Source organism: Musa acuminata, chromosome BXJ2-8 (assembly GCF_036884655.1).
Source record: "Musa acuminata AAA Group cultivar baxijiao chromosome BXJ2-8, Cavendish_Baxijiao_AAA, whole genome shotgun sequence".
Classification (NCBI taxonomy): Eukaryota; Viridiplantae; Streptophyta; class Magnoliopsida; order Zingiberales; family Musaceae; genus Musa; species Musa acuminata.
Window position 1 is genome coordinate 45,966,858 of NC_088345.1, and position 16,869 is coordinate 45,983,726.

The following is a 16,869-nucleotide window of genomic DNA, read 5'->3' on the forward strand; positions in this document are numbered from 1 at the left end:
AAACACAACAATATGTTTGAGACACTTCCTCGAGCTAAGTATGAAAATATATCCATGGAGTCTTTCTTAGACTAAATTTAGAAATATGTTCGAGATGTATTCCACGAGCTATACATGAAAATACATATGAGATGCTTTCCTCGGTCTAAGCATGAAAATGTGTCTGAGGTGCCTTAAGCTAAGCACAAAAATGCGTCCAAACGTTTTTCTCGAGTTAAGCATGAAAATACGTGCATAATGCCTTCATGGGTTAAGCATAAAAATACACACAAGATACCTCCCTCACATGACCTTATGCCCAAGACACTCTTGGGTTAGAGAAGTCAAAGCACGACACATCGAGATTATTGGTTATTGGAGACTCGAAAACCAAATCACTGTGCCAAGCAAGCATTAAGCACACCTCATCGCCTTAAGGAAGACCCTAAGGTGTATCTCTAAAGAAGAAATATAGGAGAAAAATTCACCCCCTAATCGCAGTTCACCACATGGTTGCTCAGACGGCACAAGTGACAAAACCCAAATGACATGACAACCACCAAAGCACAAGAACAATTGTGAACATAGAAGAAAATATTTTGCTCTTATCGTATAATATTACTTCGAGCCCAACCCGTTATAAAATTCATCAATTTATTATTACCAATGTCAATTATTGTTTATGTATGATTCTACTTTCCACCCTAGTCCTAACTTAAGCGTCGGAGGGACCGAGTCGAGCACCCTACCCAACTCTGGTCTTCCTACAAGTTGACTCTTCAACAAACACCCGAATCATCCTCTCGGGCATTTTTGGACTCTTACGCACGTGACCCACAACTGAGTCGGGCTGACAAAGATGTCATAGACAATCACACCATCACTGTGAATACACAACTTAAACTGCTGGTTAAGGAAAAGATTAACATACAGATCTCCTCTCGTAGTTGATGTACAATAAAGTTATCATTATCCTCTAATCCTACTTAGTCGCCATTGAGGTGCAAAAAATCTTCATTGTTGCTTACGCGATGACACCTCTCACCAGCAACCTTCATAAGTATTGGCACACATGCTCGATGATACCGTCGGGTAAGCCAAATTCATGTAGGCAACTCTTCTCGCGGAGCGCCGTGCAAGCGCCATCCACTTTGATACTGCTTTCAACTTAACCCACTTGCTAGATGAAGTCGTGGCACCAGCATCAGGCACATTTGGGGTGCAGCTTCTGTTTGTACTGCTATCTGATACATGAACCAAGCCATTGTGTTGATCCCAGAGCATGGGGAATTGACCGGAGCACATGTCAGCCTGAGCGTTGAAACTCATCAGTGGGTGGTCATCTACTAGAGTTGCAGGATTGCTTGATGGCATATCGAATCCTGTGTTAGTGTTTAATTGGAAGGAATCAGATCTCTGTGCCAGACGAAAACCCATCTCAGGAAACATGTCTTTCATTTCAGGTAGATCATCTATGATGCCAATCCCTGCCTGAATGGGTTGATGCAGTAAACCCATATCAAGAACTGGATCGCCTGCCAAAAGTATATGTATGAACAGACAATCCCGCAACAGGTATAAAACATAACACGAATTGATTTAGAAGTTTGGATGACAATTACCTTGATTTGTGAGGGGAATATAGGGAATGTGTTCATCCAAGCAGCCTATATCTGGGATAGTAAAAGTGTTGGTTGCAGGTGATAGCAACCTTTGACGGTTGTCAACCATTGGTTGAATGAACTCCATGATGAGACCCGGAGTCCTATAAGCATTTTCTTTTAATTTGTCAATCAACACCTGCAACAACCACATGCGATTGTCTAGTTTGAATATGGAAATTCACACAAAGCAAATGACTTTAGTGGTTAGATAATGGCTTGAAATCCTCTACAATCCAAGCTGTAGAGAAACTCTACAAGCCTGTGTATGCTGACCATCCTGGACTGGTCCTTTCCGTTGACTACTATCATGATCTCATCTTTTCTATTCTCCCTACAGAATAATTTAGAAACCAGAGAAAATACAAAAGCTATGTTCACCTTCAGCAACAAAAAGCACCAAATGTTGTCGATAACCTCCAAAACTATGGTTGTAGAAGATTTGCACCTTTCATTTAACACCTTTGTTATACACCATTCCTTGTCATCCATAATGTGCTATATAACTTATACGAAGCATTCAGCTTCACAGCTAGACCTTTTCATCATAGGACTTCAGCAAATAAATCAATGCTTGTGATAAGTGATTGTTACACTGCTAGTAGAGTAACCACATATCCACTGATGGTCCTACTGGATCATCTTAGTTTTTCCATATTCTATATGAATGCAAGAATTCTTAATTTGCAATGAATTCTCGAGAAAATTCACATTTTCCATTGTAAGATTAATTTAGCAGGCTTCTCCTATCTAAAATATTCTTGTTATTACTAGTTCTTATAAACCAACTTAATTGTCCTTCCTCATCCAATATGAGATTAAACTGGGGAATTCTAATATCACTTGTTTAGGGTTTGATGTATTCGTCAATGTCCAAAATAGCACAAAATTACCCTAGGACCAGGATGTTTCATTGGTAAACTAATCATCAAATTCTTCTACCTATAAAAAATTAGACCGAGAAGGCAAGAACTACAAATTCCACAAATAGGTCAATCAAAACTATGATAGCCCCCAATAGATTTCCAAGGCTATAGGAATCTCAAAATACATCAGACTTGGGCAATTCCAATCAGTTTCCGGTTGATTCCTGATTCTAATACAATCCAGAGAGCCTGAGTTGTTTGGACCTTCACTAAATGACCTACAGCAATGACCATCTATTTTGTCTTGGCATGATGCACATGCAAAAGATCATCAAAAGATATTATTGTTTCCTAAATACCTATACATTTGAGATCATGTTCAACAAATTAGGACTTCCATTTTAGGAACTCCATAATAGATTTTGATTCTCTAGAACTGAAGCCTCAATCCTACCAATTGGATATCAAGCATCAATCTATAACCATATTCTTTAATCTAAATTTGCAAACATATAATAATTTCCATGTCTTAGTTCTTCTTGTCCGTTCTCAAAAGATATAAATCTATCTTCTCGGTGAACCTATTCCAGTACATAACACATGTGATGACTAACTTAAAGAAGGAATACCAAGCCAATCTCTCTCTATACCATATATTTTAAAAATCTATATTGCAAGCATATATATATATTTAAGTGTCGTAGGTTCTTTTTCATTTTTGTAAAAAATATACAATTATCTTCTTGGCAATTCTCTTTAGTACATAACAAATGTGATAACTAATTACAAAATAAAGGAATCACTAACAATAAATTTTGTTTAATCTCATAGAATGAAATACAAACCTTTTGTGTTGCAGGAAGTTCATCCAGGTAGTAAAATTTTTCTTGAATTATTGTCCCAAGAAGCTCATATATAGAGTTAAACAGGAGCACAACTCCTTGACTAAAGTTGTAAGAGTATAACTTCTCTGCTGGAACAATACATTTCTTAGCATGCTCAACTGTTGCCTCCCACATCTTATTTGACATCCCACCACCAAGTATCTACAGATCAGAAAGAGAAATGAGAATCTACTAGTTAAAAAATAACTCAGTATCGGGGAACTAATTGACTTTCTTACATTGCGCAGCGTATTCTGATCCATTATAAAATTCCTCAGGAAGTCCTGAACAGTCATTATTCCACTATCTGCAAGCCTTTTATGAAAAACACCATCTTTACCTATCTTTTCTAATCGCCATACATCATCATTCAATGATGGAGGATGATGCTTTTTATACACTGAAATCAAAACACATTAAATGTAATTTATGAGTAAACAGCTGCGAGATTAAAAGTAATGGAGTAGACCAAATGTAATTTATGACTTATCTTTGCAGTAAACAATGGACTTCAATGAGAAGGCGAATAATACATACCAATCAAATAGATTGGCTTGTTGTTGTTTTTAATACAATAGATTGGTTAATATTTAAAAGATCAACATATCATCAGAGCAAAGAGATACAAAATAAGTTATGATTCTAATAATGGCACCATAGTGTCTTCACTAACTGACATTACATAAATTCAGGATACAGGCAAATGACAATTTTTTATCAGGTTAGTCCTTGATTCCTACAATGATCAGTAGTGACCTCTAGATCTCCAGTAAGCTGCTTAATATCATGTCTTGAATGCTCTGTTCTTCCTGTTTACACAGAGTAGTGACACTCTGTTCACATAGTTTATAGAAATTGCAAGTATTTTCAAATTACCATATAAAACACTTTCACAAATAAATAAAAGGCAAACAAGGACTATGAAACAACAGCTGGTTGAGCAAAGAAAAAAATTATTTCCAGGTTACACATACGAGCCTAATTTAAAAAACCCTGTGCCAGTAAGCTACTAATATCTAAAAAAGGCAAAAAAAGAATATTTAAGTCAAAAAAAAATCCTATGGTAGCTTCTTTAGTTAAGTTCACAAATATTTCTTTAAACTAGTAACCTTAGTTTTGTTATGCATCAAAGATAATGTGTTCAGTTGGATGTTCCCATTGAAGTTGATAGATTTTCCAAAGACATCAGGGCTATCAAATTAATAGATTTCTATTATAACACATGACATCTTAACTTGAAATGGTGCACTAGTTCTATTCTGTTGCCAGTGTTCAGTTCCCAAGGAAATATAACAAATCCTTGAGGATCCTTGCACATGATGTCCAGAATATTATATATCATGATTGTCAATAAAGTTGATAACACATCTAATCTGCAAAGTCATAGCATGTAAAATTTAGATAAACTTACATTCTCCACGATGATCCTTCACCAGAAAAGGTCCACTTACTGCCTCCTGAACTCTATCGATGCATCTGCTTTGAGAAACCCTTGCACCAAGTCTGAACCTTCGACTTCTTGTCCAACTGGAGTTATCAGTAAAGTTGGCATCTCCAAGACAACCAACCCCTTTGATCAGTGTGATCATCAGTTCACCAGACAGCAGAGGCCTTTTGCCCTCTCTTTCCCGTACTATGCTATCACCAAACTCCTTTTCAGTCCATTCTTCTTGCCCATCGAGACCAAAATCACCATCAAGGACAAGAATTTCAACCTTGATTGAAGAAAGAGGACCACATGTGATAATCTCTCTTGAGTCAGAATCAACTATAACAATCTCAACAGGCTTTTGGCCCTCAGCTTCTATCTTGCTGCTCGTAAACAGTGTTCTAGGCAAGCTGTTCCGAAACTGTAGACAGTATCGATTGCTCACAGCTGTCTGAATCTTGTTAAGGGGAACTCTATAACATGCAAAATATAAAAGAAAAGAACACACAATTACATAATAGTAAAAAAAATATATAGGACATTTCACTACCAGCTAATTTAATCACTCATCAAGTTAATGCATGCTTTGTCTTACTTGGGTAGATTATGCAGGAATAAGAACACAGATACATGATTCATGACTATCAATGTATGATACATTAATACTTCAAAATGAAAATAAATGTTAGTACATTTTCAATAGTTTGAACGAAGCAGCTAGCATATCAATTGAGGGGACCATGAGAATTGGAATAATTGTAGATAAGAAGTAAAACAGAAAACTATAGTCATCAAAGGCAAGTGTAACAAAAATCAATGAAAAAAAAAAAGAAAATCATAATTAACAAATGTCATTGTCAAGAGTACCATCTTGGCTTTCACAAGTTCTATTGACTCAGGATTCAGGAAATTAAATTTAGATATAACAAGAAATTTTGAAAGTTCTAGCCAAATGTATTAAGAATCAAAGCATACCATGTCAACTAGATAATAGCAAAAATTCTCATGCTCTAATAGGAATATTACAACGTCTGACATGGCGAATACACTTAATTAAGCATCATGGTTAACCCAAAACCCTACCTGGGAGGTAAGCGCATATCACGCCATATAGCATTTTGCACCTCTTCTTGCACCTTGCAGGAAAAAAAAGATCACTAAATAAGAAGTCACCTCTGAAAGTTGATATGGATGATTTTAGCTTCATAAAAAATGCAATATCTCTCAGATTCATGCAACTTCCGAGATAAAGGTTTTATGTGCCAGAAAATCACCAAAAGAACGGGCTATTAGAAAAGGATGCCCATTCGTATAGAGAATTAGCCCACAATTATGCACATATAACATAAAAACTGCAAGGTAATTAACAGACTTGAATAACCAGAGAGTACGAATTTCATAAGAAAAATGACAATCAACCTAATCTTACCACACTTCGAAGAAAAGGTTCTATCTTTGGCAAATGCTGCAGTATATATTGCGTCGCCATCACTACTCTCATAGAACTGCATTGAAGAAACCACAAATAAAACAAAGAATCAGCCAATAATTATAAGACTTCCATTAACTCAATCATACAATCTACTCACTCGAGCGAGGTTCGCTGTCGCTTTGTTTCGGGAACCAACGGCACCCCATCGTCTACCCCTTCCCCTCCCACACCCCTCTTCAGACCCATCATGAGGAAACTAAGGGGTGATATCAGCAGAACACTTAACAGCGTCAATGTAGCACGATGTTGGAATCACTGACATATATGAAAGCGCAAAAAAGACTACTTTAGGGGCGAAGACACGCCGAAACTTCCCAAACCGTAAAGGACACACCCGTCCGTGGGGAAAAGAGATCGATTAAGTCCCATAAAAAAGGGACCACGATTCCAATATTCTTCCAGTCGCGAAATTGGCCCGAACAATCCAAACTCAGGTCGCGGGTTCAGGGTTTTGCGGAATACCGACCGCAGAAACGACATCGACGGGTGCTGTTTTGGAGCAGAATCTACCCTGGACGGTACCCAAAACGGCGAAGATTCGGAGAAGGGGCGAGGAAGATGGCGGAGCGCGCCGATCGAGGTCGGGGAACGTGAGGGGCCCGTCGCGATCGATCGAATACCTCGAAGCGATAGGGGGGTGGATCCCACATGGGGGAATCGATTCGGAAACCTAGATGCCGGTCGACGAGGTAAAAGCGGGCAGCGAATGAGCAAAAGCTCGGGGAAAGCGCTTGTGGTTTGCGCGCTTTATTCCGTACCTTTTCCCCCGCTTTCGATGTCGCCTTGGACATTCTTTTAGTGACTGGACCCTATTTTGAAAATTTTGGCACTTACCCGCTAGCTCACCCGAGACATGGAAATGCTCTATTCATGGGTCCCGCATAGACCCACCAGGGTTAATGTCAGTTCCCCGGCCAGAAGAAGAGTGGGCGTTTGGTTACGTGGCGGAAAGAGTATTTATCCGTTTGGCACTAACAACGGCCGAGCCAATGCTTCCATTGAAATCACGTTATTGTTTTACACACATAAATATAATATATATATATATATTTGCATAATCGAAAATTAACGAATTTAGCATTATAAATTTTAATGCATCACATATATCCCTTCATATACTAAAGGTATTTCATATGCACCATTATTGTCAAGATCTGTATGAAAAAATATTATGTTGTTGAAGTTAGAGAACTATATAAAATGCCTAAAATATGATAATATTTTTAATGTCATATAAATTATTAGATAATTTAATGTAAAATAAAGTTTAAAGGTCAAACAAGCTCAACCACCAATGGATATATGCAAGATTTTAGGTTTTGGATGGCGTGGGGGTGGAGGGCATAAACATCGTAGCCAGTATTCTAACTCCCGCACCCACAACTAAATCCAAAGCCATGTAACCATATTAATTGCAAAAATGGAACTAAAATATAAGCAATGCCAATTATACTTTTAATTAGATTAATATAAAATAAATATATTCAGTTTAGGGAGTGTTAAGAATATAAAAGTATATAGATCTTATCTCATATACTGACTTAAGCCTTTAGATGTAATGACATTAATCAAAATTTAAGACGACATCAAATAGAAAACTAAAATTAGCTCACTCTCAATTTTATCAGTACTATTGGAAGAGAAAACACTTTGAAGAAATTAGAACAGACAAATCATGTTACTCGAGAACATTTTTCATCAGACAACAAGAATTCCCATTTCTGTAAGTAACACAAAGAGTGCTAACACATTCCAAGTGCAACTTATGAAAATATAACTAATTTCCATAGTGGCCACACGATAAACAATCAGAAACAATCCTTACACAATGATGACTGATACAGTAACACTTCGAATGTTATATCGTTAAGTAAAGCAAATGACTGTTTCTATTATTTTGAGTTAGACAGCTCCATCTTGTTTCTCAGGAAGAATTTTAATGATGTCAGAAGCCCGGAAAGCTCCATTCATGAGCTCGGGAACAGACAGTTTCAGATCAAAAGTAATTCTCTGGAGTACATAGCATAGTGTCGTTACATCCTGCATTGCTCTGTGTGCTGGTCCGTCTAAAGGAATTTCATAGTGCTCACGAAGTGCCTTCAACGAAAAGGAAGGAAGCTTTGATCCTGCAAAGTTGAATAAAAAAACAAAAAATAGTTTAAAAAGTATAATTAAACTTGGCTGGGTATTTGGGTTTTTTTATTCTCATAAATAATAAATAAAAACAACAAGACTGTAATGTCTTTGCCGTGTAAAAACTCGATAATAGTATATTTTATTTTTATCTAATCCTAAACTACTTCCAGCAAGGCACAGTCTGATCTAGGGTGTTGTCAATAGGTCACATGCATCCTAGTGTCAGGTTGAGAGACTTATACCAGACCTATGTGACCTAGGAATCATGCCAAAAGTTCAAAATCAAACTCAATCTCATCAATCACACAAAGAACAGCATGAGTGACCCATTTTCGACAAATTGGACCTACCCCTTTACAAGACAAAAATGTTGAGATTGATATGCTAATCCAAAAATGGCACATTCAACACAGTTAACAGTGTCGATTCAAGTCACTGGTGTCAGTTCCTATAGTCTTCTAGTAGTTGGGTCAATCGTGTCAACCTATTTATGATCCAAACCCACCCAATCCTGCTAATTTTGTGTTGCATTCATGTCAAGTTTTTTCTGTGTTGAGTCAAGTTACAACACCCCCAAGTCAGCGTCCTGAGTGAGTTTAACCTAGCAAGACTTTGTAAATCACACTAGACAATAAGAGCACATCCACTAGAGGAAGTGGGGTGAAAAACAGTATCATGATCTAGTTAACTTACCTTTAAGTTATTTCTGAAATTCAATATTTTTACTGCAGAGGTAGAACAAAGTAACAAACAATTTTATAGGGATTACAAAAAAATGTGATATATATTTTCAGGATATACCAAAATTGTTATAAACCAACACCAACGAGAATCAAACTTAAGTTAATACAACAAAAACCTCAAATTTCATAATACCGACTTTCTAGATTTTACAGTTTTGCATGATATTGGCTAATCAAGAAATGTGGCTTGCAACCTGAATTACCATATTGTGTCCAGTACTGCCACTTTTGAAGAACTGACAATGACCTAATCAATTAAGAGACATTAGGACTATTACACTGTGACATCTCATTACCAAATTAACACAAGCTAACTAACTAAGTATTCTAATCATGATCAAAGTAATAGCTAGCCACACAAAATATTCTAGAATCTATTGATTCTTGGAGTTATCAAATAGATGAGAACCTAATATTTCTAATGAAATGCCCTTTTATTCTGGTCAATGTCATCGACACTGGTATCAGATACAATCAACAGATAGGACTAATGAATCAGTAATTTGTAATTTAGGAAAGAAATTTGTGATACAAGAAATAGGACAAATGAATCGGTGACCTACCATCTGCTTTCACCAGCTGGCGTGCAAGTGGAAGAGTGTCAACAAACATCCAGTCTGGAGGAATCTCCACGGAGCAACGCTGGAATTCTTTGATCATGAAAGGTACATCAAACCGACGTCCATTGTGAGCAACCCATATTACTGGTCTTCCGTCCACTTGGCGGCTCCGAACGTATTGCAGTAGGATAGGAACTAGCTCCCTAAACCTATGCTAAAATAATGAAAGTAAGATAGAGGAAATAGAGCATAGTTATCGAAACTTTTTCATGGAACCAGCAACAGGAAAGTTCAATTTTAGAAAATGTTACACATAAAATAAACATTTCAACAAAAGCATGCACATGCTGGACCTTACAAGCCAATCCTTGTTCAGAAAAGCAAGAATGAGAATGATCTTTCTCAAACTAATTGCAGTACCCTAGGAAAGATGACAATCTTCTGGTTCCATCAAAATTTCCAAAATTTCCTTGTTTGACATGTTGTCACACTGCTGACTCGCAGCCTCGTAGCATTAACTTCATACTTCTATTTCAAGATACCATGCTTTTTATGTATGCATGATACCATCAATAAGGAGATCAAATGTTCAATGAAATGGAAATGTCACCTGATACCACGTATGTGAAATCTGATGGAAAGAACAATGTCCTCTACATTATGGATATTTGGAAATGAATAATGAACCATCTTTACATACTACATTATATACACAGTTGAAGTATTTCCAAAATTGAAATGGTTAGCAATGCACATCAGTTGCAACCATGAATATGCTAAAAATGCAAATTCAGAACAGTCTATTGTGTTTGTGTGCCTCTTACTTGTGTGTACGTGTATACATGCATGCCCAACTCTATGTGCATGAATATAAATGAGACAATAAATTTACTTTGTTCAAGCATTTACATTAAAAATTGATTTAGAATATTGGAAGCAATTAATTGAAAATTATTATGTCAAACTCTGCTGTTGAGATAGAAAATTTAATAGCACCACAATAATTTACCAATGGTTCATTTTTTTGGCAACAACCATAAATTGAATTGTTTACTCCAACAGAGATAATAACAAGCAGATAAGCAAATCTAGAGCCTTCAAGAATAGACAAGCATACGTTGGGACATCAGGCTTGTTGACCATATAAGTGCGAATTCCATGAATATACGCATTTAATACATCTTTTTCAGGATTTATAAGGGTTTGGAATGTACTGTTCTTGCCACCAATAAGATCACGAAGTGCAAACTCAATAATCCTTTCATTTTGACGACTGAACCCAGTGGTTTCAATATCAAAAACGAGAATAGTTGCAGGCCGGTCAAAGGCTTTCCTGATAGAAATATTTTCTTGGATATGGTAACACTGAACAGCTTTAAGTTTGTTAAGTTCTGGCTGATTGATATCTTTATTTGTTGATGATCTGACCGTTTCTTTCTCAACCTTCCACTCAGGATGGCTACATGATGTAATAAAACTCCGTGGTTCCCATCTCAACACTTGTACCAGGCGTCTTAACTGTTGCAGTTGACGTCGCCTAGTGTTATAACGTTTCTCAGGAACCAATGTCGTACTAAATCTGAGAAATGTGAAAGTTGAATTGCTTCCGAGACTGTTCCACAATTGATATAAATTTGCTGACCAGATAGAAGCTAAGGACATTCTTTAAAGAGAGTGGATTTGGCATCAAGGATCTCCCAGCATCAAAACTCATATGAAAATCACCAACATCTGGAGTTCTGCAAACAAAAGTGCATCAGTGTACTGCTAAAATTCCCAGAATCTGCATCAACTTAGCATGTTTTAATCCTAAATGCAAATGTAAGGAGATCAAATCAAACTGAGATTTATTCGGGCAAAGGCCTTATGACATGTATAGTATTTTGATCGATTTTCCACCATAAAAAGGTTTTCCAGACTGCCAAATTTGACCAACACAGAAATCCTGCTTCACATCTATGCAAATTCTGTAACAGTTATTGACCAAAGATGTACTATGCCCTTGATTCCAAAATTCATCAGAATATCAGATACTTAAAAGGCATTCTGGAAAAACGTCTCATTTAAATCATAAACATTAATGCATTAATACTACCATGAAAAAATAATAAATTGTAACGCAACAGTAACCCAATATCTTCCCTCGTAATGAATGAACTATAATACAAAGATTATAATAAAATAGTCGATAACACAGATATGACCGCTAGTTCTGTTATTCGTGCATCACTACAAGAAAACATTCCTTGATGAACAGTTAAATGATACCGCAGAATTTCCATGAACATCCAGAAAGCGATTTATTGTGTTAATATAATAATAAAAGATTCCTGCAAAGTATCACAATAAATGCTAATAACAACCGTCAAACAAAAAAAAGATCTTATATATGCCAATTTTCCATATGCTACTCCATGCTTGATGAAATGCCTGAAAGAGAACAATCGCTCGAGATACATAAAACCACAAAGAGCATCTCTGAAATTGCTACAATGTCCTTACACTGCATATGAAACATATAAAACAGTCAACACGGACAATCAATCAACAAACCACAAAAATCGTGACCACAAGCCATATGCTCGACAAAATTCCAGAATGAGAGATCCCAGCAGAGACTGCCCACAAACCCACTCGAAGAACAAGAGAAATCATACATACAAGAGCGGATCTAAGACAAGAAGAAGTACCAGGAAAAGTAGCACGCGACAGAGGGTGGACGGCCGAGGAAGGAAGGTATAGAGAACGATCACGGCGTGGGGCAAGTGGTGGTTATAGAAAAGCTTGCTTGGCTTGTGGGGAGAGGAAACGGCCGTAGACTTGGGGGTGGGAGAAGCGTGAGCTCGGTGGTGTTCTCCGGATCAAGGGGCAAGAACCACTCAACACGGCACGTGCCTCCGGTCAGAAGACACGGTCTCGGAAGCGATTTAAGCGGGGAGATCCCGTGTTGCCTTTTTTTTACTCCTATTGGTTGAAATTTAATTGGGATTTGTAAAAGAAGCTTCAAATTCAGCCTGTTTTTCTAATTCAATTAGTATTTGTAAAACTGGTTAAAATTCAATCTGTTTTTATTATTGACAATAATTTACTATTAATAATTTCTTTAAAAAAATTAAAAATAATATTTTTTATTTATAACTCCAATATTACATATCTTACTTTTTTTTTCTATTTTTCACCACAATACCTTATTTCATCCATTCGATACCGATATCGTTAGCTATAGATGTTGCTCATCTCGCCCTTCTATGCCTCTTCACTTAATGTTGATGCCTCCAATGCTCACTTGATGCCCCCTAGTGTCAATCGTATGCTCTTCTCATTTATCACCTCCATAGTCTATTTTAAAGAAGCCTCTAACATCATAAAGGCATTAAGGTAATCAGGCTTCGACAACCATTCGAACGGTTGTTGTCGCTTCTGTTAATAATCTTTATAGGGGTCATCCCCCTTAACCTCACTCACTTGGATCATTACCGATTGTATCAAAAAACAGGACTAAAAATAAGATGAAATTTTCGTTTAGAGGGATATTTTTTAAAAAATAAAATAAATATTATAAATAATAACAAAAAGGTTATGAGTAAAAATCTCATTAAAAAATGAAATATAGTCTTATTCATCAATAGTTATATGATGTAAAATTTTCAAGTAATATGGTTGATTTGAGTCTATATTGTCACATAGTGTTGTCGCTTCACAATGCTTCAAACACAATGACGATCGTTGCTTTTTTAGGGTCCATATTAAACATCTCGCATATGCCTTAGTTTCTAGCCTTGGTGATCTTATTTTGTTTAGGCTACAACTTATTTGTTTTAATTTTTAGATAGTAAACTTTTGATAGTGAAATATGTAATTTAATTTAACTTTTTATTTAAATAAATTTGATTAGTTTAGGAATCTTTCATAATAAATCGTCAGATATAAATATCTATTTAAGGTATAGAAAAATAAAATAAAATAAATTTGATATTGATTGAATATTATAAATTTTGATTGAAAATCTTATGAATATTTAATTTTACAAGAATGAATGTCTATCGATCAAAAATATTATCAAAAAAATATTCTTCAAATCAAGTCATAAATATTATATTCTTAAAGAAAAAAATTATATATTTGATCTAATATAATTATATTTTTTATCTTGAACTTTTAAAAAGATATTAAAATATTATAATGCATCGAATGAGTAAATTGAGCTTTTCTTATATGAGGACCAAGGTACAAAACCTTCTTATTAGCATTTTGCTACTTGAGATAGAGTGAGTCAAATAATTATCTTTTTATTTTTATTATTATCTTTCTGTTATGAGAAGATGTTATTGATGTCCTCGTTAGCCCGAGGTGCCTCCATGATAGAAACATAAAGTATATGAGGTGCCACTTATACAAAGACCAAGGTTGAGAGATGTTTCATAACTCAGTCTCTCTAACACCCAACTTAATAATTTTAAGCATGCGAGTGTGTACGTAAGTGATCAAAAAATGATCCCCTTTCAGTATGTTGAAGATGAGCTTTATACATGATTGTCAAAGGGTAAAATATTTTATGAAATATTTTATGTAGATGCACCCTTAATTGCCTCCAACAACCTCTCATTGGCATTTTCTCCACGTGGGAGATAGAAGAGACAACCAACAATTGCCTGCTTTGGACCCTTGTTTACGTGGGCAAATAGATGAGGGGTAGTCTTTATTTTCTTCTTCTAACTTGGATATCATGCAAAGGTTATGTGTCAAATGACAATTGGTTAATGATACGTGTCGAATAACCCTATCATTTGCCTCCCTCGCACGATTGGTTCTTCGATTTCGTATATTAGACAAACGCCAAAGGAGATCGGAGTTGCCTAACCTATGCCTTGAATCGATAACCTTTGTCCCTTGACAAAGGGTCATTCCTCGCTGATAGGCCCTCCTCGATAGTAGATCAATCATTATCGATGTAAACCCATCTCTCCTTCAGGTGTGGAGGTTAGCAATGATGGATTGGGTGTCTGTCCTTCCCACCTCAATAATGAGAAGGGGTTAAGTTTCGACCTCCATAGCTTGGCGATGGCAAAAGAGGGGGGTCGGGTGCCCGACCTCCCTACCTTGGGTGAAGGAAGCTTGTTTTTACTCAAGGTGCTCATATATTACAATCGATTTTTTTTTTCCAACTTACATGGTCCACCATGTCGATCAGCTATATTGGGCAGTGGCCTACCCACCTTAGATAAATGAGAGGTCGACGCTTAACCTCTCTACCTTGGGTTCTCTTTCCTTTGTGCCTCCCGTAGTGATAGATTTATTCTCATACATGTTAGGTTTTCCTATCCTGAAGGAATACTTATATCCAATACTATAGGAAAGAGATTGATTCTCTCCCTATAAATCCCTCTTGGCTATGAGGGTGAAGCTCTTTATCTCATTTAAGTCTTTGTGATTTCTCTTATGAGCTTTATCTTCTTAGCCTCAATTCTCCTCTATAAGGCAAGTTGATCCTTGGTCTTTTTTTTGAAGATATTATTGTAAGATGTCATCATGAGAAGTTGTCTCAGGGCAAGTCAATTCTTGGGCGTCTCATCTTCCATATGCATCAGCTCTTCAGCACCTCATTCTTCTATCTTTGTAGGTTGGGATGTCTTTCATTTCTCTCATAAGCTGATCCAAATCTCATGATCATCAAATGGCCGAGGTGGTTGGTGCTTCATCCTTAGACAGCCCAAGAGTAGAGGAAGTTCTGACCTATTAACTATTGAACTTCCCTTATCGATGGAGGTGGAGGAGGCCCATGTTAAACTTTTTTAGAGCTTAAAATGTCTTGGCCAAAGTTGCTAGTTACAAATTGGCCATTCTGCTTTTCACTATTATGTCATCCACATAAGCTTCAACATTTCTCCTGTATGATGCTCGAACATCTTGTTCACCATAATTTGATATGTTGCTTCAATGTTTTTTAACATGAAGTGCATAACTTGGAAGCAATATATGCCTTAGTACATCATGAACGAAGTATTTTCCTAATTCTTTGTTGTCATTCTAATTTGGTTATACCCTAAGAATGCATCCATAAAAGTGATGAGCTCATAATCCGAGATAATATTAACTAACTGATCAATTCAAAGGATGTGATAGTAGTCTTCAGGTATCCCCTGTTGAGATCAGTATAGTCAATACATATTTTTTATTTTTTCATTAGCTTTTTTAGTAAGGACAACATTAGCAAGCCATTGGGGTTACTACATCTCAGTAATAAACCCTACTCTTAACAGATTGCCTATCTCGTCACTAATTATTTGCTGGTGGTTAGGAGCAAACTTGCGAGACCTTTACTTCATTGGTTGTGCTTCAGGAGAACTGTTCAGGTGATGTTGGGCTACGATAGAGTTGATTCTTAATATATCTCTTGGCAATCATGTGAACATCTTAGCATTTTCCTAATGAAAGTTGATGAGTTGCACTCGTCTCTCTTCGGGAAAGTGTTGCCGCAACCTTGACAGTTCAATCGGGTCTGGCTTTGTCTAGGGGCACTTCAATCAGTGGCTCCAATGACTTAGGATGTGGGATGGACTAATGAAGTCTATAGGTAGTGCCTCCAGTCGAGCTTTCTTCGATAGGGAGATTATCATCGAGTAGTACTGTGTGACTTCCTTGGGTTACTTCTTAGCTCTTCCAATGTCAGCTCTCATCGAGAACTTCATCTTTGTGTGATAGGTCAACACCACCGCTCTCAATTTGTTCAGTGTAGATTGGCCTATGATCGTATTATCCTATGATCACATTATACGCTGAGAGAGTATCCCCCATCATAAACTTAGCCATTAAAATTTTGGAGCAAGGCTCGTCTCTGAATGTGATGTGCAAGTTTATAGCCCTAAGAAGTGAAATAGAATCACTAGTGAATCTCGTCAAGGAAGAAGTCATAGGGATAAGGTCATTTGTTAATAGGTCAAGTTTTTAGCAAGCATCAAAGTAGAGAATATTAACAAAGCTATATGTGTCAATCATGACATTTTTACCCAAGCGTTGATCATCCTCATAGAAACAACCAAGGCATTCAAGTCAAGATACTTCGTCTCTTTCTCATTAAAAGTTATATTGAGTTATCTTCTATCCTTATGCACTATTTAA

The 16,869-nt window shown here is 36.6% G+C and overlaps 2 protein-coding genes across 4 annotated transcripts; both read right to left on the minus strand.

The window, feature by feature from the left end:
* Nucleotides 1-865: 865 nt before the first annotated feature.
* On the minus strand, nucleotides 866-7,038 carry LOC103995309 (calmodulin-binding protein 60 B). Its single transcript, XM_009415872.3, has 8 exons — nucleotides 6,409-7,038; nucleotides 6,249-6,324; nucleotides 5,903-5,955; nucleotides 4,802-5,292; nucleotides 3,630-3,790; nucleotides 3,352-3,552; nucleotides 1,602-1,779; nucleotides 866-1,514 (listed from the first exon to the last, which is right to left on the minus strand). Exons 1-8 carry the CDS (start codon nucleotides 6,498-6,500, stop codon nucleotides 1,021-1,023), a joined length of 1,746 nt encoding a protein of 581 aa, XP_009414147.2. The 5' UTR covers nucleotides 6,501-7,038; the 3' UTR covers nucleotides 866-1,020.
* A 1,016-nt stretch (nucleotides 7,039-8,054) lies between these two features.
* LOC103995308 (exonuclease DPD1, chloroplastic/mitochondrial) lies at nucleotides 8,055-12,679 on the minus strand. Of its 3 annotated transcripts, none has more exons than XM_009415871.3 (4): nucleotides 12,441-12,679; nucleotides 10,868-11,489; nucleotides 9,754-9,953; nucleotides 8,055-8,437 (listed from the first exon to the last, which is right to left on the minus strand). In XM_009415871.3, exons 2-4 carry the CDS (start codon nucleotides 11,410-11,412, stop codon nucleotides 8,214-8,216), a joined length of 969 nt encoding a protein of 322 aa, XP_009414146.2. In that variant the 5' UTR covers nucleotides 11,413-11,489; nucleotides 12,441-12,679; the 3' UTR covers nucleotides 8,055-8,213. The 3 variants fall into 3 exon arrangements, with proteins under 3 accessions (XP_009414146.2, XP_009414143.2, XP_009414145.2); XM_009415868.3 differs by having other exon boundaries at nucleotides 9,754-9,959; nucleotides 12,441-12,677; XM_009415870.3 differs by lacking the exon at nucleotides 12,441-12,679 and adding an exon at nucleotides 12,304-12,420 and having other exon boundaries at nucleotides 9,754-9,959.
* Nucleotides 12,680-16,869: the final 4,190 nt, after the last annotated feature.

Coding starts and splice junctions, on each gene's coding strand:
- LOC103995309 (XM_009415872.3), bottom strand. CDS start 6,500: ATGATGGGTCTGAAGAGGGGTGTGGGAGGGGAAGGGGTAGACGATGGG. Junction 5,293..5,902: donor GATATGCGCTTACCTCCCAG/GTAGGGTTTTGG, acceptor TGCATGTTATAG/AGTTCCCCTTAACAAGATTC. Junction 3,791..4,801: donor GAAGGATCATCGTGGAGAAT/GTAAGTTTATCT, acceptor TTTTGATTTCAG/TGTATAAAAAGCATCATCCT.
- LOC103995308 (XM_009415868.3), bottom strand. CDS start 11,412: ATGTCCTTAGCTTCTATCTGGTCAGCAAATTTATATCAATTGTGGAAC. Junction 9,960..10,867: donor AACAAGCCTGATGTCCCAAC/GTATGCTTGTCT, acceptor ATTTTAGCATAG/GTTTAGGGAGCTAGTTCCTA. Junction 8,438..9,753: donor CCAGCTGGTGAAAGCAGATG/GTAGGTCACCGA, acceptor TCAACTTTGCAG/GATCAAAGCTTCCTTCCTTT.